The sequence below is a fragment of the Xenopus tropicalis genome, chromosome 8, assembly GCF_000004195.4.
Source record: "Xenopus tropicalis strain Nigerian chromosome 8, UCB_Xtro_10.0, whole genome shotgun sequence".
Lineage (NCBI taxonomy): Eukaryota > Metazoa > Chordata > Amphibia > Anura > Pipidae > Xenopus > Xenopus tropicalis.
In genome coordinates, this window is record NC_030684.2 from 30508391 (window position 1) to 30534429 (window position 26039).

The 26039-nt window shown below is 38.0% G+C and overlaps 1 protein-coding gene across 5 annotated transcripts in view; it reads left to right on the top strand.

Annotated features, from left to right (window-relative positions):
• Positions 1 to 26039, top strand: part of strbp (spermatid perinuclear RNA binding protein) — a 79459-nt gene that overhangs the window by 12583 nt on the left and 40837 nt on the right. For 4 of the 5 annotated variants that reach the window (NM_001113926.1, XM_012953216.3, XM_012953217.3 and 1 more), the window contains 1 exon segment: positions 24971 to 25109. In NM_001113926.1, the coding sequence (NP_001107398.1) occupies positions 25107 to 25109 (3 nt within the window). In that variant the 5' untranslated portion in view covers positions 24971 to 25106. 5 annotated transcript variants of the gene reach the window in all.

Here is a 26039-nt window from a genome sequence, read left to right on the forward strand (position 1 = left end):
CAACTGTACCTTGTATTTATTTGTATTTCTTGTTATACTTTGTATTTATCTATTACTTTAATAGCCCCCTGTTGTATTAAGCCAGAGGTGGCCAATATGTTGATTGCGGCCCACCAGTCGTTCCCCCATGGATTTCTGATGGACCGCGATCAAGCCGGGATGCGGAAGTTGTGCATGAATGTGTACGTACGCTGCGTCGCATACTTCCGCATTCACGCCACACTTCCGCATTCCGCATCGGTATGGTCGATGGCGACCGCAAAAAGTCTGGCCATCCCTGTATTAAGCTATTTTACTGTACAGCGCTGCATATATAAGTAGCACTTTATAAATAAAGATATATATATATATATATATATATATATATATATATATATATATATATATATATAAAGACGTGGATTTCCTAGTAGCTTCACTGAAGTACAGCCGAGAGAGCACAGGGATTCTACAAAGGACTGTCAATGTATCTTTCATTTACTATCTGCCCAAGTGTGGCTGTCTGTGTCCTCAGTTTGGACAGAAGGACAGTTTCTTTTTCAGCATGACTGCTATTTATTTGTTATATTGGGATCTCAGCTGTGTGAACTTTCATTTTCTGCCAAAACTCCTGTGTTGAATAACTTGACACCCCAAATTTTAGTTTGAAATCCTGTGTACCTGTCTCTTTTATGTGCGTAAAAGCAGCTGCTGCTACTACCACCTTAAGAGCCAATCCTCCACCCTTCACACTGTCCCTTGAGTCTGTAAATTCAGGATGTATGATCTGGGGTAGTGTTAACCTGTACTGTAAGATACAGTTGTAAGGTTGCTTCTTTATCCCTTTTAATACGGTGCTGTCCAACTTCTGTGGTACTGAGGGACGGAATTTTTCTGGCCTACATGGTGGAGGGCAAATAATGGAAGCTAGTTTTGACCACTCCCCTTTTTTAAACTGCACCCACTTCAAACCACACCCATGTTATCACAAGAGCTTTTAAGACCATACCCACATTAATGTAGCTCAGCAAAAACCCAAATGGTTGGTGTAGGCATATCAACCTTTATTCATATTTGAAAGAATTATATTGTGTCATATTAAGACACACCCTTAAATCCATATGCTTCATCCTCCCCTCTGGATAGCACAGCAACCACCAGCTTATAATTACACATCTTAGGAAACACATAATGACTGTTTCCAAATACTAACAAACTTCCAGAATAAACCACTGCCAGGTTCACCTCCCACAGGCAGTATAGGGCAGGCAGAGTAAGGCACATAGGCAGCATAAGGTAGGCAGAGTATGTTACACACACAGGCAGGGTAGGGCAGGCAGAGTACAACAGGTTCATGGGGTCTGGGGGACTCATTCCACAGATTTGAATGAAGCTGATTCTGATTCTTTAAAAATTAACCCCTAGCCATTTGTATTGTTGGCAGAAAGTTCCTCAAATCCCCTTTAACCCCTCAAAAACCCCTTTAAATGGGGTAAAGGGGTAATTTCTGTCTTGCATAGATCAACTGTTTCTGCATTAAACAGATTTAGTGCTTTGTAAGAAAGAGCACAGCGGGTTATTGCCATAAAATAATAAAACATAAGCAGGGCCCCAGGGACATATGATCCTAAGTCTATTTTTAAATATTGAGATTACATCAGCTTTTCTTCAATCCATTGGTACCATACCAGTTCAGAGTCTGAGAAAAAAAATAGTGGTCCAATTAGCAGACAAAACATAGCTCACAAAGTATTCTGTATGGTTTTTTTATTTTAGCCTTTTATATTTATGTAAAGATTGAAGTACCATATGCTGTCTCAACCATTGACTATTTGTTTGATCTGAGCCACCTGTACAACTACATAGGAGGCCCTGTAAGGTTAACTGTCCTGATTCACTGCTTGGGCACCATATGTACAGAATGAATATTTAGTAGGGACATGTTAAGTGGCCATGGGATGCATTTAGGCCCAACTGTATGGTTCTCTTGGAGAAAAAAGGCCTGGGCTACATACAGCCTTAAGGTTACAGTTTATAATCGCACATAAAGCTCCCTCTACTTAAAGTAGATGCAAAGGTATAATCATAGGGGGTGCCAATTATCTGTGCTCCTGGTTAATAATAAAGGTTTGTCCAAGGTTGCTTAGATTTTGGTTCTTTCTTTGTTTTCAGAAAGCATATGGTTGTATCTTATGGCTCAATTATAAACTGAATGTTATAAACTTTCCATGTTTGGGCTGGAAACTATTCCTTCTAAAGTAAGTGTAAGGCCAACCAGTTTGCAGTATATAAAGGGTTTATGTGGAGTTGCTTTTAACAGTAGTTACTAGGAAATTGATCTATGTCTAGGAATAGCAGAGCTACAATTACAGTAGGGTGGACTGTATTGTATCCAGAGTAGAATTTAAGCAGTACTTATAATAATATTTCAAAGTGCTGTGTAACTTGCTGGCTAAATATAAATAAATGATGATGATGATGATTGTAGCATTTCTTCAAATGGCCTAAAAAAGGTTTCTCATTACCAACATATCACAAAAGAAGCATCTCATGATGTGTAAAAGCAAAGAGCTCTCTCAAGACTTTCGTAACATTATTGTTGCAAAACATACTAAGGGCATTGCTTACAGACATATTTCTAAACTGATTGTTCCAGTGGGCACTGTTAGGGCCATAATCCAGAAGTGGAAAGAACATCTTTTCACCCTAAACCGTCCATGACTAGGTGCTCCTCGCAACATTTCTGACAGAGGTGTCAAAAGAATAATCAGAAAAGTTGTCCAAGAGCCAAGGATCACTTGCGGAGAGCTTCAGAAAGACCTTGAATTAGCAGGTTGTTTAAAAAAAACAAAAAAAACAATAAGTAATGCACAACATGGCCTCTATGCACTCTCACCCACTGCTGAAGAAAAAGAATGTTGAAGCTTGCTTAAAGTCTGCTGCATAACATTTGGACAAGCCAATAAAATTTTGGGAGAATATAGTCTGGTCAGGGGAGACCAAAACTAAATTCATTGCACACACCATGTTTGGAGGAGAAATGGCACTGTACATCACCCCAAAAACACCATACCAAAAGTGAAGTTTGGGGGTGGGAACATCATGGAGTGGGGCTGTTTTTCAGCATATGGTACTGGCTGACTTCAAATAATTGAAGGAAGGATGAATGGAGAAATGTACCAGGACATTCTTGATAAGAATCTACTGCCCTCTACCAGGATGCTGAAGATGAAAGGAAGGTGGACATTTCAGAAAGACAATGATGCCAAGAACACAGCCAAGGAAACAAGGTTTCAGAGAAACATAATAAAACTTTGGAAAGAATTGAAGATCAGAGTTCATAGAAGAGGCCCCCTAGATCTTTCAAGATTTGAGGACAGTTTATGTGGAAGAAATGGCCAAAATCGCACCTGAGCAATGCATGCGACTAGTTTCTCCATACAGGAGGCACCTTGAAGCTGTCATTAACAACATAGGCTTTTCTACCAAGTATTAAATACATTTCAGTAAGCATGTTCAATACTTATTCCCTGTGTCATTCCACTTTACTACACATAACTTAATTTATGGACTTATTTGTTTTGATTTTTTTGTATGTGTGTATGTTACCGACATCTGCTGTAAATTTCATGTCAGTAGCCCCATTAGAAATATATTTATTGAGAAAAACATTGAAGTGTTCAATTCTTATTTTCCCTGCTGAAAATCCGCTTCTCTCAGCCTTATGTTTTTCCATCAGGCTGAGAGAAGCGGATCTGCTTGCCTACTCTGCACCTTGTGCCTGCACTAAAAAACTATATTACAGGCGGGTATTGTAGTTTTTAGTGCAGGTGCACGGTGCAGCGTATGCAGGCTCAGCCTGACAGAAAAGCGTAGAGCTGAGAGAAGCGGATATACACACCATGTGCACTTGCCCTTGGAGGAATGTTTTATGTATATGTTTTAGTGCTTTAATATGTTAAAGGTTTACATTGAAAAATACCCTCTGCCCTGTAAATGTTGCAGCACTATCCTGATGTCTCACTTGGATGTCTCATTTGTTAAAATTGGATTGGTTACCCTATTCCTTAGGTTTATGGTTTACTTTCTTCCCCAGAGATGGTTAGTTGTGACTCTGTATATTTTATCAACAATTTACTTTTGATGTTTTGGAAAGATATAGAAATAATGTTTACATCCAAAGGTTAAAAAAGCTGGAATATAGAAAAAAAGCCTTCTGTTGTTTGGAATGTTGCCTGCCTCTGACATTCATTTGGACTGTTGATAACAATGTTCAGTGTGCATGGTGGACATTAATTGTACTTGCCTTGCATTCGTAGTAAACAAGTATTTCCCTGTTTTGAATAGAAATGCTGAAAAAGAAAAACGTAATAAACGAGAACAAATAGTTGTATTTGTAGCCATAACCTTGTATCTAATGGGTTTATTTATCAATTTTATAGTTCATGAATTTAAGTTTGATTTTCTAAATGAAATAATCTCGCATGAATTGCTTATTAATAAGGAAAACTCGTTCAAATAAACTAGATTTTTTTTCGAGTTTACAACCTCAGAAACTTGTGTTTTAAAATATGGCTTGCAGGCTAGGACAACTGCAATTGACTTCTATAGAAATTATATAAAGACATAAGCAATTACTTTCTCCTGAAAGTGCTCCATCTATTTGCTTGGGGTGGATGGACAGGAGTTCTCTTAAAATATGGCAGGTACGTGTCTTTATTCGCTTTTTCCTTCAGTGTGTTCCTCGAAGGTTCAGTATACACCCATATTCAGAATAAGTCCTATGATAGTGCTTGAATTATTCTGCATAGTGTTTCCAACCCAAATACTGTGGGCAAAAAAATTGTGCCTTACCTAGGGGCAGTCAGGCAAAAGATGCTTAAGAACCAAAACATGAGCAGGGGTCAGTGGATATAAGCAGTGGCATAAGGCAATCCATCCAGACCCACCAACAAGGGCAATTGACTTGCGCCCTCAGCCGCCCAATCATCAACTCCCTCCCAGCACACACTTGTTTTTGAAGTGGACGGCACTGGCAGATGCAGTGGGACAGACTTAAGCAAAACAGAAGGTAGAAGTGGAAAGCAGGGTCAAAGGCCATACTGCTGTAACATATTGCTTTTGCCACCAAGCAAGTCTCAAATGACCAACAGGCCATACTGCTGACATATGTAAACTATGCTATATACTTTATTGTATACTTTCATTTTTATTTCTGGTAAAAATATATAATCTATGTGAAGGCAGCTCGCTAAACATTCACATAGCTTTTTATTGTTCATCTGAATAAGCTTATAAATCTTTTTAGTTTTTTTTTTTTTTGATTGGTATTCTTTTGATTTATAATGAGCCAGCTGTGCAGGGCTAATCACACTGCAATAACTAATTACGTATTTGATAACTATTGACTACTGAATATGGTTTGGGTTGTTTGCAGCTTAAATGTAATCAAAAGCGTTTTTGTATTTGAAAATTAACTTGGTTGCATGCTTGCATTGTATGGGGGTACCATCTGCGCAAACAAAAAGTATTGTGCAAACCAAAATAAAATCTTATGACCTTGCAAGGTATAGCTGGCAGAATCTTACCACCAGAATCCACTTTTATTCGTTCTGTCCGTGATGTCTTTTTGCCATTCTTTAGCTGCCTGTAAACATTTGAGGCAATATGCTGTCTAAAATTCATGAAAGCATTTCAGGTGTGTCTGCAGCAACCAACAACTATCTGACTTTTTGTAAAACTTATCTGGTAAAAAGAAATTTTGATATTTATTTACTCAATATGAGTGTTTTCATTCTGTAGTTTTTATTTATTGCCTTCCTCTGAATCAACTAGTACTTGGGTAGGTTTCACTTAGTCAAATAGAACTTGAGGGAAATGTCTTTTTATTTTTTCAACCTTTTTATCAACTATGTTATGATTTTGTTACCAGGGTGTGTTTAGGCTTGGTATGTGAGTTAAGGTGGCCATACACAGTCCAATAAGCTGCCAACTCGGTCTGTCGGCAGCTTTTATCAGCCCATGTATAGCGCCCTCGGATAGGCCTGCCTGACTTACACCCAGATATCAGTCAGGCAGGCCCTATACACAAGCCGATAAACTGCTGCGAGGAATGCATTAGCTTGTTGATGTGGTCCTCCACCTGACAGCTAGAATCCTGCCTGTGATCCGATCCTTTGGCCTGATGGCTAACCAATCAGTTCACTTTGATAATGCTCACTTCAATGTTGGCATATCAGGGAAAGATCTGTTTATTTGGTGACCTTGCTAAACTAGATCTTTAAGTGTATGGCCAGCTTAACTTGACTGAAACAGAATTGGTTACTTTACTTTGATCCTGATTTAAACAAAGTTAAGCTCCTATTTGTATTTTAAGCACAAATATCACAGTAATTGACAGCGTGAAGGACAAATATTAGTACTGATTATCTTTAAGTTCTTTCTGTGTAGACATGATGCCAAGTAATTAGTATTTCACGGTAAAATAGCTTCTTCCTTGTGTGGCAGTTTGATTAAATGAGAATTAAACACTCCCACAGCAAAAGGACCCATAGTCTGCCCTCCATTGGCCCCCTCCCTGCCCCTTACTCGCAGTGTCTATTAGATGCAAATGTGTCCCTGTTTGGAAAGCTGATACCCAGTAGCACAGCATACTTTTTCCAGGTCTACGAATTTTCTTTGGCAAGTTTGCCGACGCTGAGCTTTCTGGCACAGTTGGAGCGAATTTAACTGTGCATGAGCCTGAAAGCTCTATCTGTCGGCTAAGGAAAAAAAGAAGAGGATCCAAAGATCCACAAGACAGCATCTATGAGTTCATACTCTGCATTTATAGGTCAGCTTTCCTGAGCGCAGTCTATAGGGGCTTCTACCTATAGGGAAACTTTTAACGCTATCTGGTTATTTGTGCCTTTTTGGAAATAATCATTTTCTTATGGATCAAATAGGATTACATTCAGATTTTTACTGAAACTTCGGAAATTAGGCAAGAGTTACAGTAACAAATATGGTTTCCGCAAATTCTACTGTTTTGCACGCACAACTGCAATTGTTAATTGAGACACAGTAATGTGACCTAGCTCTATGCACCTTTCCAGCAAGAACTGCTACTTGTTAGAAATAAGCAGCGAGCTCCATCTGGCTTTTAAGCTGGTGAGTCTCCAGATAGATTTGTTGAGTAATTGGTTAGCCCTGAACCGTGACATCAGCACTGTCAATCAGTAGGATCTCTCTGGCAGTCTTATTCTGTGGCTTGTTGATTTGTCCTTTAGGTGTTTAGTATTTCCTTAAAGAAGAACTAAAACTGCCGATTGAGCCCCCTTCCTTCCAGCAGTGTCTGTGTAAATGAAAAGTGTCTTTGTAAAGCTGACCTATAGATGCAGAACTAGCATGCAGAATCTATTGTATCTTTGGGTTTTCATAGGTCAGTTCCAGATCCATGTTGCTGAACTAAGCTGAAGAAAATCCGAAGATACGGAAGATGGTGCCTGCTAGCTCCATTGCATTAGTCTGCATCTAAAGGTCAGCTGTGCAGATACTTTTCATTAAGGAGGGGGTGCAGGGAGTTGGCTCAATTGGGGAATTTTTTCTGGGGGGGGGGGGGTTAGTTCTCCTTAAACTTGAACAGAATTCGGACTTAAACAGAGTGGTATAATTGTAAGAGTCACATTGTTGCTATCTGTCATTTAGTTTGTAATCCATGTGACCCACGCAGACTGATTATAGCAAAACAAATTCAAATGTTATTTTCAGTCTAATCTTAAGATAATAGTTTCAAAGAACCAGTGATGCTAGGTTTGCTTGAAACACTTTTCTTAATAAAACTGATTAAAGGCAAAGGTAACCCCGATTCTGCAGGGTTAAATATTTATATCTTATAAATGAGACATTTTTGTTAAAGTATGCATCTGCCTGATTCCCAGACTTGGGTTTCCCTGCTGGAGGAGTAATTGTTTTCACACAAAGTCTTTCCACTTTGGTAGCACTGTGTTGATATCCATCTAAATTATATTTTAATGGAAAATGCCCTTAAAAAGTGCTTAATGGTTTAGAATTCTTGCTGTTCTTTTTTTTTTCCCCCAGTTATTAGTTCTTTTCTGTATCTTGTAATCTTTACAGAAAGCATGGTATATTTGGCACTATCAAATCTAAAGATTCCAGTGAGGGAAAAGCTATGTTATGCTTACTTAGGCGGCTTTTTAATGCGTGAGAGTTTCCAGACACACAGAAAAAAAATCTCAGAATTAAAAATCCAATACACAATGTAATTACTGTATGGCACAAATGGCACTCAAGCTATTTTGAGGATTTGAGAGTTGCAGTTCGCAACAGCTGCCTGGTATTTCTATTGCTGTAATAAATTCAAGCATGCAAACATTTAAGCTCCTTTAATTCCATCTCGTCTTTTTGATTATTATCCTTTATAGGATTTGGATGGCGGTATTTTTGACCAATCGTCCATACAAAATCTCTCCAGTTCAGTTAAATTTGATGGCTGCTTAGCACGAACAGCCTGCTTAAAATCATCCCATAGATTTTCGACGATATTCAAGTCGGAGGACTTTGACGGCCATTCCAGAATATTGTACTTCTCCCTCTGCATAAATGCCTTTGTATATTTCCAACTGTGTTTAGGGTCGTTGTCTTGTTGGAATATCCAACCCCCATGTAACTTCAACTTTGTGACTTATGCTTGAACATTATCCAGAAGAATTTCTTGATTTTGGGTTGAATTCATCCGACCCTCGACTTTAACAAGGGCCCCAGTCCCTGAACTAGCCCCACAGCATGATGGAACCTCCACCAAATTTGACAGTAGTTAGCAGGTGTTTTTCTTGGAATGCGGTGTTCTTCCGCCTTGCAAAGCGCTTTTTGTTATGACCAGATAACTCATTTTTTGTCTCATCATTCCCAAGCACTTTGTTCCAAAATGACTGTGGCTTGTCTAAATGAGCTTTTGCATACAACTAGCGACTCTGTTTGTGGCGCGAGTGCAGAAAGGGCTCATTTCTCATCACCCTGCCGTACAGATGTTCTTTGTGCAAATTGCTCTGAATTGTAGAATGACGTAGAGATACACCATCTGCAGCAAGATGTTCTTGCAGGTCTTTGGAAGTGATCTTTGGGTTGTCTGTAACCATTCTCACAATCCTCCGCATATGCCGCTCCTGTATTTTTCTTGGCCTGTCAGACCTGGGTTTTACAGCAAGTGTGCCTGTGGCCTTCCATTTCCTGATTACATTCCTTACAGTAGAAACTTTGAGGATCCCATGCTGTCCCTCTTCAGAGGAGTGTCAAACAGAAGCACAACTTGCAATTGGCCACCTTAAATACCTTTTCTCATGATTGGATGACCTGCCTATGAAGTTCAGGCTTAATGAGCTAATCCAACCAATTTGGTGTTGCCAGTAATCCATACTGAGCAGTTACAAGCATTCAAATTAGCAAAATTACAAGGGTACCCACATTTTCACAATTTATTTAAATTCATACAACTCTGTGTCAGACTGGGACCCCAGGGGCCCACCAGAAAACCAGAAAAAGTTTTTAATCTTTATGTATATTATCTATTCTTCTTTATATTTATTCAATTTATTCCCATTCAGAAATAGGGAATGACCATGACTTAGGACAAATGGTTGGAAGCAGGAGGGCCCACTGACACCTGGCCCATCAGGAGTTTTCCTGGAATCCCTGTGGGCCAGTCCAACACTGATACAACTAAATACTGCTTCACTAAAAATCTTTGTTCAGAAAACACCCAATACTCCTGGGAAATAAGACATACCACTGGTATCTTTTTTTGTTAAAAGTGGAGTAAATTATTGTGCAGGCTGAGAGGGGTTCCCAAATTTTTTAAATGACTGTATGCCATCCGCAGTAGTGCATACTTATGCCTGTGTGCCCTTAAACCTAATTAAGTCCCAAACTTTCTGCATATTTATGTGTTAAGCTGGCCATACACGCACCGATAATATCATATGAAACCCCGTTTCGTACGATATTCGGTGCGTGTATGGCAAGTCGGCGAGCCGACCGATATCGCAGGAGGCTGCTGATATTGGTTGACTCGCCGATCGGCCAGGTTAAAAGATTTTGATCGGGCGCCATAGAAGGCACCTGATCAAAATCTGCCTTCAGGGCTGAATCGGCAGAAGGAGGTAGAAATCCTATTGTTTCTACCTCCTTATCTGCCGTTTCAGCCCTGAACGGTTAGTGGCTGACGTGTGTCGCCACCTTAACTGAAAGAAGAAGCCATGCATGTAACTTTTACTTCATTGAGCTTTAAATCCTACCTGTTTTGATCTTTAACAGTAACTTTATTTGTATCGTAGATGACCTGATGTTGCAAGCAATGTTACCGTCAGCTGCTGATCAGCTATAAAGTACTGTACATTTACTGTTTATGGTTCTTATTGACACCATATTAAAATGCTTTTTTTTCTGCCCTATCATGGTAAATCATAAAATTTACTTTTTCAAGGCTATATACACACAGGCTGTTATCTGCGGCGACTTATTTGGGTTGGGGCTTCTTGCTTTGTTCCAGTATGGATAGCAGGCCTAAGATTAGCATTAAAGTTTACTTAGCATTACAAGTGTAAAAGAGCAGAACCTATTTGGAATGCATAGAGATGCATTCTTACTTCCTCATGGAATGCAAAGTATACCTTTAAACCCTGCCAGACAAGCAGATATAGTGCTGACAGACAGTGCTAACAATGCTTGTGTTTACACAACTTCAGAGTGTTACAGGGTAACCCTTTTGAAATAAAAAATAACAAAGTGGTATAAAGGCGATACCTTTATTGGCTAACTAAGATAACCATAGCAAGCTTTTCAGCTTTTTCAAGCTGATTACAAAAAAAGAAACTAAGATGTTTTGAAAGCTTGCTATGGTTATCTTAGTTAGCCAATAAAGGTATCCCCTTTATACCACTTTTGTTATTTTTTATTTCATAAGGGTTTCCCTGTAACATTTTGACTGGCTAGCACGGTACATCACCTTTTCCTGCACAACTTCAGACAGATAGGGCACTAGCACACAGGGAAATTAGTCGCCCTCAATAAATTTATGTTGCCATGGATTACTAATCTTCCCAAAACGCCTTCTGATTCAATTTCTTGCCAGTGGGAAGGCATTTTGGGGGAGATTAATCACCTAATCTCCCCATGTGCCAGTGCCTTTAAGTATGAGTACTTACCTTATGTGCCCATAACACAGTTGGCATAATTGTTTTGTATTTTAGTCTTTCTGTTAGTCTTTCCAAGGGTTACACTGAAGACTTGAACTTAATGTAACCATGTCTCTACAGTAGTTGAAGGAACTGACTATTTATATTTGGCATTTAAATTGTGTTATTGCCAGTTCTTAAATTTCAATCCTTTTTTGTTAGTCTGTCAGCATTTCCGCCAAACATCCTTATGTTTTTTAACAGCGTTCCATTAGAGATGTTGCACAGTATCTTAAGTTTTCTACCAAGATGAAGCTGAGAAGGTGAAGTAAATGTCAAGCAACAAAGCAGATTTTATTTAGAAAAACCAAAATGCATGAATTAAAGCAAGAATTTCAATTGCTTACTGGAGTAAAATACAGGTATGGCATCCATTATCTGGAAACCTGTTATCGAGAGAGACCCAAATTACGGGAAGGCCATCTGCCATTTTATCAAATAACCCAAATTTTAAAACATATCCCTTTTTCCTCTGTAATAACAAGACAGTACCTTGTACTTGATCCCAACTAAGATGATTAATCCTTATTGGTGGCAAACAGTACAATTGGGTTTAACCCTTTAAGTGCCACAGAACGTAGAATCTATGATCTGTGGATTAAAGTGCCTCAGATTGTACGTTCTGCAGCAGTTCTAGTTTGGGAGCAAAGGAGCAGCTTATAAAGCCACTCATTCACTCCCCACTCATTCCCCAGCCCCAAGGCAACAAGCAGAGGTGGGAATGAGTGGCTCCTGGGGCCGGCACCCAGGGGCCCCATAGGATACAGCAGGCACTTAGATACAAGGTGCCAGCTATTTCCTGCTCTTCTACCTCTCCCTAGCACTGCTCAAGGGGATGTATCTCCTCCAGGACGATCTGCCTGCCATCCCTAGGTAAGTGTCAAAACAACAAACAAAAACACAATTATTACACTAACTTACACTTACAAACACAAACATTTTTGGGGCATTGGGGGGGCTTTTACACAATCACAGCACTCACACATACTTGCACACACAACACACAACAACATACTTGCACACTCTTACACAGTTTTGTTAATTTTTTTGGTTAATTTTAAGTCTTATTTTTGCGTGAAACAAATGTTTTATTGCTATTGCGGAAAATGTAATCTCTAACCACACTGCACAATACCTTTTGTATGCTATTTTGGGGCTCATTATATTTTTGTTGATTTTGTTGCATTTTAAGTCGTTTTATTGTTATTCAACTGTGGGGTGTTCTTTTCCCCATAAAAATGATCAGCCATTAGATTAAAGGGAGCTTCCATTTGAAGCAGCGTAGGGGGTTTTCACGGTAAGGGCAGTGAGGTTGGGGAATGCCCTTCCTAGTGATGTTGTGATGGCAGATTATGTTAATGCCTATAAGAGGGGCCTGGATGAGTTCTTGAACAAGCATAGTATCCAAGGCTATTGTGATATTAATATCTACAGTTAGTTTGTGTGTGCTGGGTTCATATGCTCTATGTAACATACTTAGGTAAATCTATGCATATTGGGCATGAAATTGTTCAGTAGACTCCTGGCGTTCATATTAAGAATGTTTTATGTTAAAACGTAAATAATGGGGTAAAATACAAGCTTTCTGACGGTTTTCAGAAATGTCATAAAAACCGTTACATTTAGCTTAACTTTGTAGTTTGCAGTAGAAAGATATATTTACCCATTTTTGTTTCGCAGAATGTGTACGTTCAGAAAATACATGGTTTTCTAGGGTCTCCGTACTGTTAGGGGGTCTTATGGCACATAATACACATAACGGGTGCTTATATTGCAGAAGCCAGTGTGTCATTTGGGTGCCTCTGTACGCCACATAGTTTGGTAAATCTATGCATATTGGGCATCAAAGTGTTCAGTAGGCCCATAATGTTCATATTTAAATGTTTTATGTTGGTAAATTATGAAATGTGGGGTTTAGAATGGGTAAAATTGCAAGCTTTAAGACAATTTTCAGAAATTACATAAAAATAGCTACATTTAGCTTAACTTTGCTGTTTGGTGCTTTGCCATACCAAGACATATCCTAGAAGCTCCCTTTGTTTGCTTAAGATAGCTGCTGCCATTTTACCTCTCAGTAGCTTCTGTGCTGCAGCTCTAGCTACTGGTAGCCCAGATCACACATTCTTATGGGAGGGGGAGTAAATTCTTGTGAATTCATATGGGGAAAGGGAGCAAAAAAAGGCAGGACTGTGCAGACTTGTGTCCGTGACCTGAAGGAGAGGAAGTCTGACAGGGAAAAACATGTTTACACAAAAAAAGACAAGAAATCCTGTTTTTCTTCAGATAGAGAACTCAGTGCAGCTTTTTTGTGCTTCTGGCTGTATTTACATAGACCTTCTTCCTTTCCTTCTTCTTTAAGAAGAATAATTGTCTACGGCTTTCATCCAACATTCCTGCTTTTGCTAATTTCACTTTCCTTAAAAGATTGCTCTTATTTCATGTTATCTGAATATTTAATTAAATTAATGTTATTCCTTTCATAATTGTTATAATTGCTAGTGGTAATCACATAACCTGTATATGCATTTTTTCTATAAGTGTCTATGCTTATCGGTTGATTTACTTACAGGTTGTGTTAAAACTGTAAGACTAGCGATGAACAAAATTTTTTACCAGGCATGGATTTGCGGCGAATTTTCAAGTTTCGGCTTTGGCGGATTGTTTCATGAAACCGGGGCCAAATTTAGCCATGGATAAAGGCGTGTAACAATTTTTTTTGATGCATGCAACATGTTGTTTTTTTTTTTTTTTACACACAGCATTTTCCGCGTTTTCTGAATTTTCCACCGTTTTTCAAATTTTTTGGCAAAGCAAAACGGGACCGATTCGCCTATCATTACATTATGTAAGACCATGGCACATACAAGACAATAGACAACTTTGAAGGCCTGGATCTAATGATATTACACTATAAAGATGCTGAAACTTTAGACTGGTACTGTATGGCATCCGTTATCCGGAAACCTGTTATCGAGAAAGCTCCGAATTACGGAAAGGCTTTAAGAAAATAATTCAGAATTTTAAAAATGATTCTCTTTTTCTCTGTAATAATAAAACAGTACCTGTACTTGATCCCAATTAAGATATCATTAATTCTTATTGGAGGCAAAACAATCCTATTGGATTTAATTAATGTTTTATTGATATTTTATTAGACATAAGGTATGGAGATCCAAATTACGGAAAGACCCCTTAACCAGAATACCCTTGGTCCCGAGCATTCTGTATAATGGGTCCTATACCTGTACAATAAATTAAGTATTTAAGCATTTCTAGCTTTGTTAAATGAGAACTAAACACTAAAAATTAATAATCTTGCATTGATTTATCATTATTAACAACATTTTTGTATTTTCAAATAAAACATTGTGATATTTTGTACACTTGTAATTTTGAAAGCAGTATTTGATTTTTATAAAGCCTTATTTTTTTGTACTATGAGCATATGTGACCTAAATAAATAAGGCTCAGACAAGGCTGTTTTCTCAGCCTGTTTTTCTCTTTAAGGTCGAGAATCATCCCCGTGTGGCATTAGACTAAAGGTTAAGTAAAATTTGTTTCTGTATTTCTGTGCTGCTGTTGGATGCTCCAGGTAGTATTCCCTGTGTAGCTTAGCCCTAATTGATAAACCATAGATAAAAAAATAAAGCTCCAGTTCTGGTTGTATTTTTAGCTGAATCTTTTCATACATTTGCAAAGAAGAATGTGGTTCCACGTGATCTATGTTATTTGTAATGAGAAGACCTTCTCCTCACTTGTATGTGAAGTGTGAGACTTGCCCCAACCTAGTTTGGAAACAGGCCGGTTTAGTACCAGCTCAGAGAATACTGTTGCCTATATAAATATTTAGAATGTTTGTATGGTACTAAAAGCAGTTAGTGTAGTTTTGTGTGAAAAACAGATATGTTGGAAAAAGGGTATTGACATTTTCTCCAGTTCAGTTTCCTAGCAAAGATGTAGCTATTTCTACCTCTTTTCTTGCTAACGGACAAGCTACCATGCTTTATGGCAGGTTCAATTATTTACTTGCTGAGTGGCCCATTAAAACTTACTACACTGTAGTTTGGAATGCCTTTGGCTGATTTGAGCGATAATGCTTGCTTTAGCATTTCACTGGCAGGGCCTGCTGTCACCACTGTGCTCCAGACACAGCATTTACCTTACATTTAAGGAACAGTAACATAAAAATGAGTGTTTTAAAGGAACTTAAATATTATGTACTACTATACTTAGTTACATAGGGTTGGAAAAAGACCTGAGTTCAAGTTCAACCCTTCCAAGTAAACCCAGCACTCACAAACCTATACTATCTATACACTCGCATACATAATCCATATATACCAACATCAATACAAACTGTAGATTTTAGTCTCACAATAGCCTTGGATACTATGCTTGTTCAAGAACTCATCCAAGCCCCTCTTGGAGGCATTAACAGAATCTGCCATCACAACATTGAGGGCATTCCCCAACCTCACTGCCCTCACAGTGAAAAACCACCTACGCTGCTTCAAATGAAAGTTCTCTCCAGCTCATTAATATCCTTCTTAGGGACAGGAGCCTAAAACTGCACTGCATACTCAAGGTGAGGCCTTACCAGGGACCTATAAAGAGGCAAAATGATATTTTCGTCACTTGAGTCAGTGCCCTTTTTTATACAAGACAGCACTTTATTTGCTTTAGTAGCCACAGAATGACACTGCCTGGAATTAGACAACTTGTAATCACCAAAACCCCCCAGATCCTTCTCCATTAAGGATCCCTCAACACATTACCATTTAGTATATAACTCATGTTTATATTAGTTCTACCTAAGTGCATATCTTTGCCCAGTTTTCCAATTTTGTCAAATTACTCTGCAAAGTGCCAGCATCCTGCATTGAACTTCTAGCTTTGCACAATTTAGTATGTGTGTGTGTATATATATATATATATATATATATATAAAGATTTAGTTAACATTATGCTAATCGTGTAATGTCAATCAATGCTTAAATTGAGTGTGACGATTTTGGCTTGTTTAGAGATTTGTGTTTATCTTTTCTTACCACCAGTTGTTAATGCTCAAGTTGGTAGGCCCAGATACTCCACCGAAAAGATCTAAGTGCATAGAGCTTAATATTTAATACACTAAAAGCATGGATTTAGTGCACCAAACTAGGCTAGATTTGCAATATTTAAAAGAGCATGCTTGTGTCCAGGCAGAGAAGATCTAAATGGAAATCTGTCCGACAGAGATCTGTCCTGAGATACAGTATTTTTTAGCTATAGTCTTTAACATAAAACAGCTTTTGGTGAGCTTCTGCCCTGCCTTTGGCTGGTTGCAGGCCAGACAAGTTATATTATTTCCAACTAAACAAACCAATTTTGTATGGACCTGGTGAACAATAGGATTACTGTGATGAAACTGGAATGGGCCTTCCACAAGCTGCTTTCACTACACTGTGGTGGCTGTGACACCTGACACAAATTGTAAAGCATTTGCAGTGCTCCACGGTCACATTAACCATCCGACTGGCATTGCACATGGCACTGTTGAGCTTTTGTGTGTTCATTTTTCATCTTCATTTTTCCGAAGTCTTGCAAAGTTTGCTCCTGCAGGAAAAAAATGAATCATTAATACACATGAATATTTGTAATGTTTATTATTCACGGACACATATTAAGTGATGCCTTAACCCCAGTATATTTTGTCTTTTGCGAGGTTAGAACCCTGAAGTACTGTGAGGCCTTCAGTATTTCAGTTGAGACCCTTGGTATTAAAGGGGTAGGTCACCTTTCAGTTAACTTTTATTATAATATAGAATGTCACGTTCCTTTTCTATCACATTCTGTCTTTAAGATGGGGGTCATTGACCTTTAGAAGACAAAACATTTTGTTCTCCGAGGCTACAATTTTCTATTGTTAATTTTTATTACTTATCTTCCTAGTCATATTTCAGTCTCATTTAAATGCCTGGTTGCTGTGATAAATTACACCCTAGCAACCAAATAGCTGCTGAAATACCATCTTGGAGAGCTGCCAAACAAAAGCTCAATAACTGAATAACCACACATAATAAGACTAGTGAAATCCAATTGCATATTGTCGATATCTACATAATACCAAAAGTGAATTTAAAGTTAAACCAACCCTTTAAGTGATCAAGCTTGTTTTACTAATTTGAAAGCACCTAAATGATTAGAAACAGTTAGTACATTTTAAAATTCTTATATATGTTTTAGATTCATATATCATCTAATAATGAGACAAACAGGAAAGTAAATTGGCACCTGATCAATGAGTTTTTGTGCATGCATGTGATTACAGGGATTTATTGTGTGTGTTTGCAGGAACTTAGATTACAAACTCTGCTGAGACAGGGACTGATGTAATAGATATATACTCATTGACTGAAGTAATTGATAAAGTGCTGTGGAATATGTTGCTGCTTTAAAATAGTATTGTCCTTAAATGAGAAGAAAAGGCATTTTAGGTGAGAGAGCAGAGAGGATCAAGCTGCACAGACTCTTGCCTTGCCCTGAAGGATTTTTCCGAGAGAAGGAAGTCTGACACAGAAGATGTGTACACAAAAGAAGAAAATAAATCCTGTGTTTCTTTTGATAGAGGACTCAGTGCAGCATTTCTGTGATTGCATAGACCTTTCTGATAAAGATTACTTTTACCTTTCCTTCTCCATATATATATATATATATATATATAATGTGTTTATTTTTTCCTTTGTATTACAAATTACAAATATTGAAGTACAAGGAAAAAGTTCTGCAGTCTTCAGAAAAGTTTAGTTCTTCAGTCTTCTACCAGAATGTTAGCTTCTTATGTATAGTATATCAAGTTATGGTCCTGTGAAAGCATTTCTCCAGTAAATATGATTAGCATAGACTTGAAAATGTTATAGCAGTTTAACATGTCTAGCAGAACAGACAAATGAGTGGTCTGTTGCGCTTTGTGGAGGAAGATTTCAAGTGAAAAATGATTCAGTCCCTGACTGATGCCTTCTAAAATATAAAACCCTAACACAAATATGCTGGGTGTTAGGTTACAAACGTAATTATTGATAGGCAAAATCAATATCTAGGTTTTGCAAATTGATTATTCTATCCTTTCGACAGGGACACCTTTGTATAATGTAGGGATTTAGATATCTTGCTGAATTGCACAGGAAGAAGCTTAACAATTAAGTGTTAGATGTTCTTGCTTTACATTACACTGAGTAATTATGGATCTAGAAAAAAAATATTTTCTAAAGTATAAGGCTTTCTTTGCTAGAGTTATAATTCTATTTCACAGACGCTTAAAGGAGAAGGAAAGGTAAAAACTAAGTAAGCTTTATTAGAAAGGTCTATGTAAATGCAGCCATAATCACTCACAGAAACACTGCACCTCTCTATCAAAAGAAACACAGGATTTACTGTCTCTTTTTTTTGTAAACATGATGTTCCAGTGTCTGACTTCCTCGCTCAGAAACATCCTTAATTCCTGTGGCCAGAGTCTGCGCAGGTCTCTCCCCTCCCTTGCTCCCCCCCTCCAACTAGAATGCTAAGAACTCCCTCCCCCCTCCCTTAGGAATGTGTGATCTGAGCTAGAGCTGCAGGAAGGAAGCTACGTAAAATGGCAGCTGCTATCTTAGGCATAGAAAGCTTCTAAAGCTGTTTACTCAGGTATAGTATTAGTTTCTGCAGAATAAATATAGCATTCTAGGTGGCACTAATGTGGCAAATCTATTGGCAGTAAAATGCCAAAATGACTTTCCTTCTCCTTTAAATAGTTGTTTATTAAAAGAATCTGCCATACTTCCTATTTAAACCACTGAAGGGCACCATTTCACTACAGTCTTTTGATGTGATTTCTTATGCATTTGGTTTTTATAAATAAATACACCTAAATTAAGTGCAGAATAAACTAGGCCAATGATTACTAAAAATACATCATTTTCTGTAAATTAATTTTCACCTAAAATCGCTCTTTCAAAGAACAGTTCAGTGTAAAAATGAAACTGGGTAAGATAGATAGACTGCACAACATTAAAAATATTTGTTAGGCAAATTTGTAATCTATAAAGGCTGGAGGAGAGGATGTCTAATATAATAGCCAGAACACTACTTCCTGCTTTCAGCTCTCTGTTGGGTTCTCAGTGGAAGTTGTGCAGGACTCGATGGTAATGCTTAAACAACTTTATTATTAGAGATCCAACATAGCTAACTATATACAGACATTTGCAAGAAGGAGTATCTAACTACAGAGAACAAGCAGGCTACATAACACATTCACCATTAAAAACAGTGAGTTTTAAGGTTCTGATCGTAAAATTGCCACTGTGATCATTCATAAAAATGATTGAAATATGAGTATACTTTTTCTAGTAACTTGTACTCAATCCTAAATTCTATGTATATTTTATTAGTACTAAAACAATCATATTAGGTTTTTTTTTAGCTTACTTTAGATATGGTGATCCAAATTATGAAGAGATCTCGTATACATAAAAACGCAGCTCCTCAGCAATCTGCATAATAGATCCTGTACTGGGAGTTTTCTATGTAAAATATTTTTTGCTTTCCGTTTTAAGCCAAAGATATAACTTGGTAAATAAGCATGTCTGCCAGTAGTACATAACTGGATCAGTAAATGGTTTTAGTTCAGTTGGTTTACATAGTAAAAAGCATTAAAGGAAAATGAATGCCTGGTTAGTAGTGAAGCGTATAATTATTTGTAATATAGAGCCGTGAATGAATGTATCAGTGATCAGCCACATAATAAAATATCTAAATTGCTGAAAGCCTTGATAAATACTCATGCCAGAAACTCTGAAAGCCTCCTTTTCTTACTGACCTACTTCTACTCTTTCTTCCAGTTGTGAATTATGCTAGTCAGTGTTGGCAGAGAACCAGGAATAAAATTATACTGCACTGCAATAGAAAGTCAGAACTTTCTCAGTTTGATTATCAATACACACAGTGTGTTGTAGAAAAAAAGTACCTGCAAAGAATAGCCTGCTATTTTAGGCATCTAGAATTAAAGATTATTTCTGATTAGGGTTGGTGTCATAATATTTGAATCTATAACTGAGGGCTTTTCAGTTGTGTGAATAATGCATGGCTTGACTCCTTTACAGTTGGCTTGAGAAAGGTTTAACCAAGTGGATAGCACATCATAAGAAGCTTATTTTTAGTGTCCTCAAATCCTGGCTGCTTCTCTGTGTTATTTCCACATCTGTGCTAACCAAAGTTGTGCATTTTAACAATTATGTCTGTAATTTGAGTTTGCAAATCTCAAGGTGTAGGGCAGTGTTAAATTCAGTAACAGTAGTGGCTTTCTGTGGCTTATTTTTGTTACACAGTAATCAGAAGCTGTATGATTATTGGGGTTTATGTTTTTCAACCAAAATTGTCCCTTCTTAGAACCATGTCCTTACCCATCATATAAGCACTGCTTACACTGTGTCACTTTAGACTACAAATGGTTTTGTTTTAATTTTTATACTCTCAGCACATATATGAGACAAATACAGTCGCTGTACCGATACAGGTATGGGATCTATCATCTACAATGCTTGGGATCTGGGGTTTTTTGATAAGGTATGGTGAACCAAACAGGAATACTAAAAGCTAAAATCTACTATAAAAAAGAAAATGAAATAAAACCTTTGGGATTGTTTTGCAACTTGAATGTGTTCAGCTACCATCAAGTACAAGGTGAATGGAACTTGGAACTTATATGGGAAATTGCCTTCCTAGAATTCAGAGCTTTGTGGATATCAGGTTTCCAAATAAGGGTCATGGGATCCTTATTATATGGGAAAATTTCCCATATAAATCCAAAGATGTAAGCTTAAAGGAGAACTAAAGCTTAAAGGGGACATGTCACTGTATAATAAAAGCCATTTTCAAATTAAACCTGAAACCCAAGTTCTCTTTTTTTTTTTTAGTAATATATCCATACCCATGATAAAGGCATTTCAAAATCCCAGCTGTCAATCATCTATTTTCAATTACCTTCCATTCAGCACTCTCACCCCCCCCCTCTCTCCTCACCATCTAATTGTGTAGCCAGTACATGGGCATATATATTAGGTCCCTCATTCTGGCACATAAACAAGATTTTTTTTTTTAAAGCTTGCCTTAATACAGTGTCAGCAATATGGCACCGGCTTTCTTGCTATGATCGTGTAATTTCAAGACTGAAGGAAACAAAATTTCTATTATGTAGTGTATGTGAAGTTTATTATGCTTGCCAAACACAATAGCAAAGAAAGAATTTGTTTATGTAGAAGCAAATGGAGGATTGACTTATTGCAGGTGATACAGGCCAGTAAGAGGCATATTGGGAATATCCGCAATAAGAGCGAAGACACAGGGGGCCCTTAAAAAACCACAACTTTTTAAAAAGTAGTTCGCCACGACCAGTCGTGGTAACTTACCCGCCATAGATTACTACACAAGTAGCTGTAACTAATCGCATGCCGATTTGCGTTGTGCGGATTAGTTGCCACAACTTTTTAAAATATTTTGTAAATATTCTTTCTTTCAAGCCGCAGTGGAACAGACTAGGAAAGTGCTTCATAACATTGCACAGTGAGTGGTGCCGCTAATAGCTTTAGTATACACAAATTCATTTACGGCAGTAATTAAACTCTGGCAGGCTGATACGTTTAGTGATCCGCACAGAGAATTGATAAGAAGATCTCAGCTGTTTTATGTGTTAAGCACTGTTCTCTGGACTTTCCACCTTTGCTGCTTAGAGACACAGCAAAGTAAGTTTTTTTCTGCTGCTATAAGCTACAAACTGCAATTTGTACCAGCCTATGAGCAATTAGAGATGAGGGCAGTGTTCCTGAGGTGCTAACAGTAGGCAGTGTGATCAATGTGTACAATAAAGCTGCAGTCCATTGCGAGACGCACAGCATCAATAACTGGGAAAATCGTGCAGGTGTTGCAAAGTAAGTAAGTATAGATTAACTTACCTTGTTGCTTTGCCTTCATAATAAGCATCTATATATGCATTACGTTTTACACCTATGATCGTAACAGACACTTCAAGGGATAGTTAATTTTAGGGTGAAAAAGACAACAGTCTTTAAAATTCAACCTCTCTAAAAGAGGGATAGATAATAAAAAATTAGAAAGAGTCGGAAGAGGAAGACTAATCAAAAGTTCCTAGGAATGGTCTATTTATTAGAATAATAAAACTTAACTTCACATCTTTTTTGTTTCACTATTACTTTTGAAGAGGGGCTGCAAGTGAACTAGTTGTATTAAACTGATGTTAGAAATAGATTACCCTACTGCTGATGGAAAAAAAAAAAAGTTTAGGCTGGTATTTTGTGCTGAGGCTAATCTACTGAGGTATTTTGTTCTGTACCAGCTGCCTGTGACACTTTTTCAGCACCTGATGGTTGCTCAACAGGTGGCTGAAGCAGAGATCTTATTTTTATTGTGGAAGGTGGCTTATCTTCTGCCTGATCAAGGCAAATGCATTAAAGGGCACCTGTCACAGAAAACTTGCTTCCCCTGGATTTTTTTTAAGAAATAGCCCCTTATTAAACATGGCCATACACTATAAGATCCTCTTGTTTGGTGAGATTGCCTTGCCCACCTAAAGTAGATGATATTGGGATAATTTGGGAGGGTAGGTTGCGTTGGGACCATGGACCACATCAACAAGCCATTGTGGTCCCCGATCCCAACGGAAAATCAAACCTGCCAGATGTTGGTCAGGTAGGACTGCAGGGGTGTCCGTACAAGGGCAGAGAACCTGCCGAACTAGTTTGAAGGACCACAGCCACCTTTAGTGCGAGTGTCCAGCGGGCCCCAAGGGCTTTGAGGCTACACTCACCAAACTTGAATCACACATTCATGGGGTGGAGCTACAAACAGCCAATCAGATTTTACCTTTTGACTTTCAGTGGAGGAAATTCAACCTTCTGTCATTCCCACAGTAATAATGCCAGGGTCCCCAAACTTTGTAGATTTGGCACCAGGTTAGTGCGGTTCAAGGTTAGAAAAATTAGGCGGAGCCACCAACAGGCAGTCAGATTTTACCTATTGACTGTCAATAGGGAAATTCAACCTGCTGCCATTCTCACAGTATTAACACCAGAGCCCCCAAACTATTCACAGTTGGTCACTACGGGACTGCAACTTTTTAAAATGATTTCCTTTTTCTGTGTAATCATAAAGTAGTACATTGTACTTGATCCTAACTAAGATATAATTAATCCTTACTGGAGGTAGAACAATCCTATTGGGTTTAATTAATATTTTAATAATTTTCTTAGTAGACTCAAAGTATGGAGATTTTAATTATGGAAAGATCCCTTATCCGGAAAGCCCCAGGTCCCGAGCATTCTGGATAACAGGTCCCATACCTGTACAGCATTTTTAGCTGTATTCATTGTAGGCATTCGGTTTCCTCTTGGCTATATCAGATCATTCCAAACTCCTTTTTCCCTTTGCTCTTGCAGTTGTTTAGAAATTGTGAGCACAGACGTGATTAACTGTTTTTAGTCCTTAAAATAATGGTGTACATCAAAATTTAGCTATGGGTTATATTGATTGTTTTTTGGCCAGATGTCGGCTTAAGTTAGCAATTGTTACCTTAATGTCTGAATCCCGACTGTATTGCAAACCCGAATGGCACTTCTCAACCTGTCTGTATTTCTCTTCACTGACGTCAGCAGAAGGATCTTTTCTTTTTTTCTGCCTTACTTCCTGGCAGTCTGTGTGTCTCACACTGCTCACATCAAGAAGCTTTCACTGAACCCTGCTTGTGTGTTGTCAATAAATCTTGTTTTTTTTGCCAGATCCATGCTAACTAGTGCTCAAACTATTTTATGATTATTTTAAAGGAATACTGTAATGGGAAAACATGATTTTTCAAAACGCATTAGTTAATAGAGCTTCTCCAGCAGAATCCTGCATTGAAATCCATCTTTCCAAGCTTTTTTCTTATATTTAATTTTGAAATTTCACATGGGGCTAGCCATAGTCTTCATACATGAGCATACTCGCTGTCTGCTAATGTTGACAGAAAGCATACCTCCCAACATTTAAAAAATGTAAAAAGGGACCAAAAGAAATACCAGGGGGCTGATTTACTAATCCACGAATCTGAATCCCGAATGGGAAAAAATCGTATTGGAAACGAACATTTTGCGACTTTTGCGTAATTTTTTGCGATTTTTTTCGTAGCCGTTACGACTTGAGCGAATTGTCGCGACTTTTTTGTAGCCGTTACGACTTGCGCGAATTGTCGCAACTTTTTCGTATTGAGCGCTAGTAAACGGTGGGCAAACCTTTCCTATTTTTTCGCGACAGCTACGAAAAAGTTGCGACAATTCGTGCAAGTCGTAACGGCTACGAAAAAATGTCAAAATACCAATCATTACAAAAAATTGCATTCGGACTCTTTCGATCCGTTCGTGGATTAGTAAATCGGCCCCCAGGTGTAGCGCGGCGACATGTATTGTGACCAAGGCTTTTTTTTGCGACCACACCCCCTAAATACCACTCCCATTTTACAAAATTTGGCAGGCTACTTAAAGATTGAACACATTTCTGGGGGTTTTGGTAATTTTTTACATTATTACAGTTTTTCTAAAAAAGGTGAAATTGCTGTTTAAGCTGCAGTTTCTATGGATAACAAATTAGGTGTTATCTTAATTAGCCCATTAACATGTATATTGATTATATTTATTAGAATCCATATTCTATTCTTCTGAGCTTTCAGAAGAGTAATCTCTCTCTCTCTCTGTTCACAGGTTTGAAAAAGGAATCAATCGCCATAACTGCTTATGTTGTCCAGAGACTTATGTGGAATTTGTGTTGCACAGAAACTTGCCTGGGAAAGTCTTTAGAAAAGACGGAAGCAGAGAAGCAACACTTACATATTTCAGCATGGTGAGTGATCATTCAATTTTCCAGTGCTTGAAGTTTATGATAATTACTTGACTATATTCTAAAACAAGATTACCACCATCATGTGCCTATATCTGTCCTGTTAAGGGCTGTGGCACACCGGGAGAATAGTCACCCGCAACAAATCTCCCAAAATGGCATCCCACCGGCCAGAATGTAAATGGGTGGGTAGGCATATACGGAGCCGCGATTTAGTTAAAAACTAAATAAGCTTATCAGAAAGGTCTGTGTAAATACACCAATACACTTACAGTAATGATGCTCTCATCCATGATGCTCTGTGAAAAGAAACAATACATTTCTTTTCTTCTATTCTGTGCATATGCAGCAGCGAAAGATACAGGCAGCGAGAGATACAGGCAGGGAATTGATGTCAGATCAAGTTAATGGCAGTTGCTATCTTAAACAAGCAGAGGGAGCTTCTAGGGCTGTTAACTTGGGTATGGTAAAGCATTCTGCAAAATAAAGATAGTGTTCTAGCTTGCACTATTGTGACTAATCTATTGGCAAAAGGGAAGCTTGCATTTCTTGTTTAAGCAGGTGTTCCTATAGACAAATATTAAAGAGTATGGAGCACAATTAAAATATCTATTTTTAAAATCATTAAAAATGTGATGACAATTCATGAAAGTAAAAGAAGAAAGTGCTCTGTTTGGTTTAATGCCTTAGATCCCTTAGGGGTTTACTAAACTAATTGTTACTGATTGTTATTGTTGCTAATATATATCTTTATAGTGTCTGCACTCTGATGCCAATAAATACCAATTAGCAGGGTGCTCAGTCAAATAAATTGCGTAGAGAATGTATTTTCAGGCTGGCACACCCTAATTAAAATGACACTGTCTTTATTGTGAGCATGTCGGCCCTCATTAGGACCATTCTCAAGGATATAGCAGTAATTTACTGGGTTAG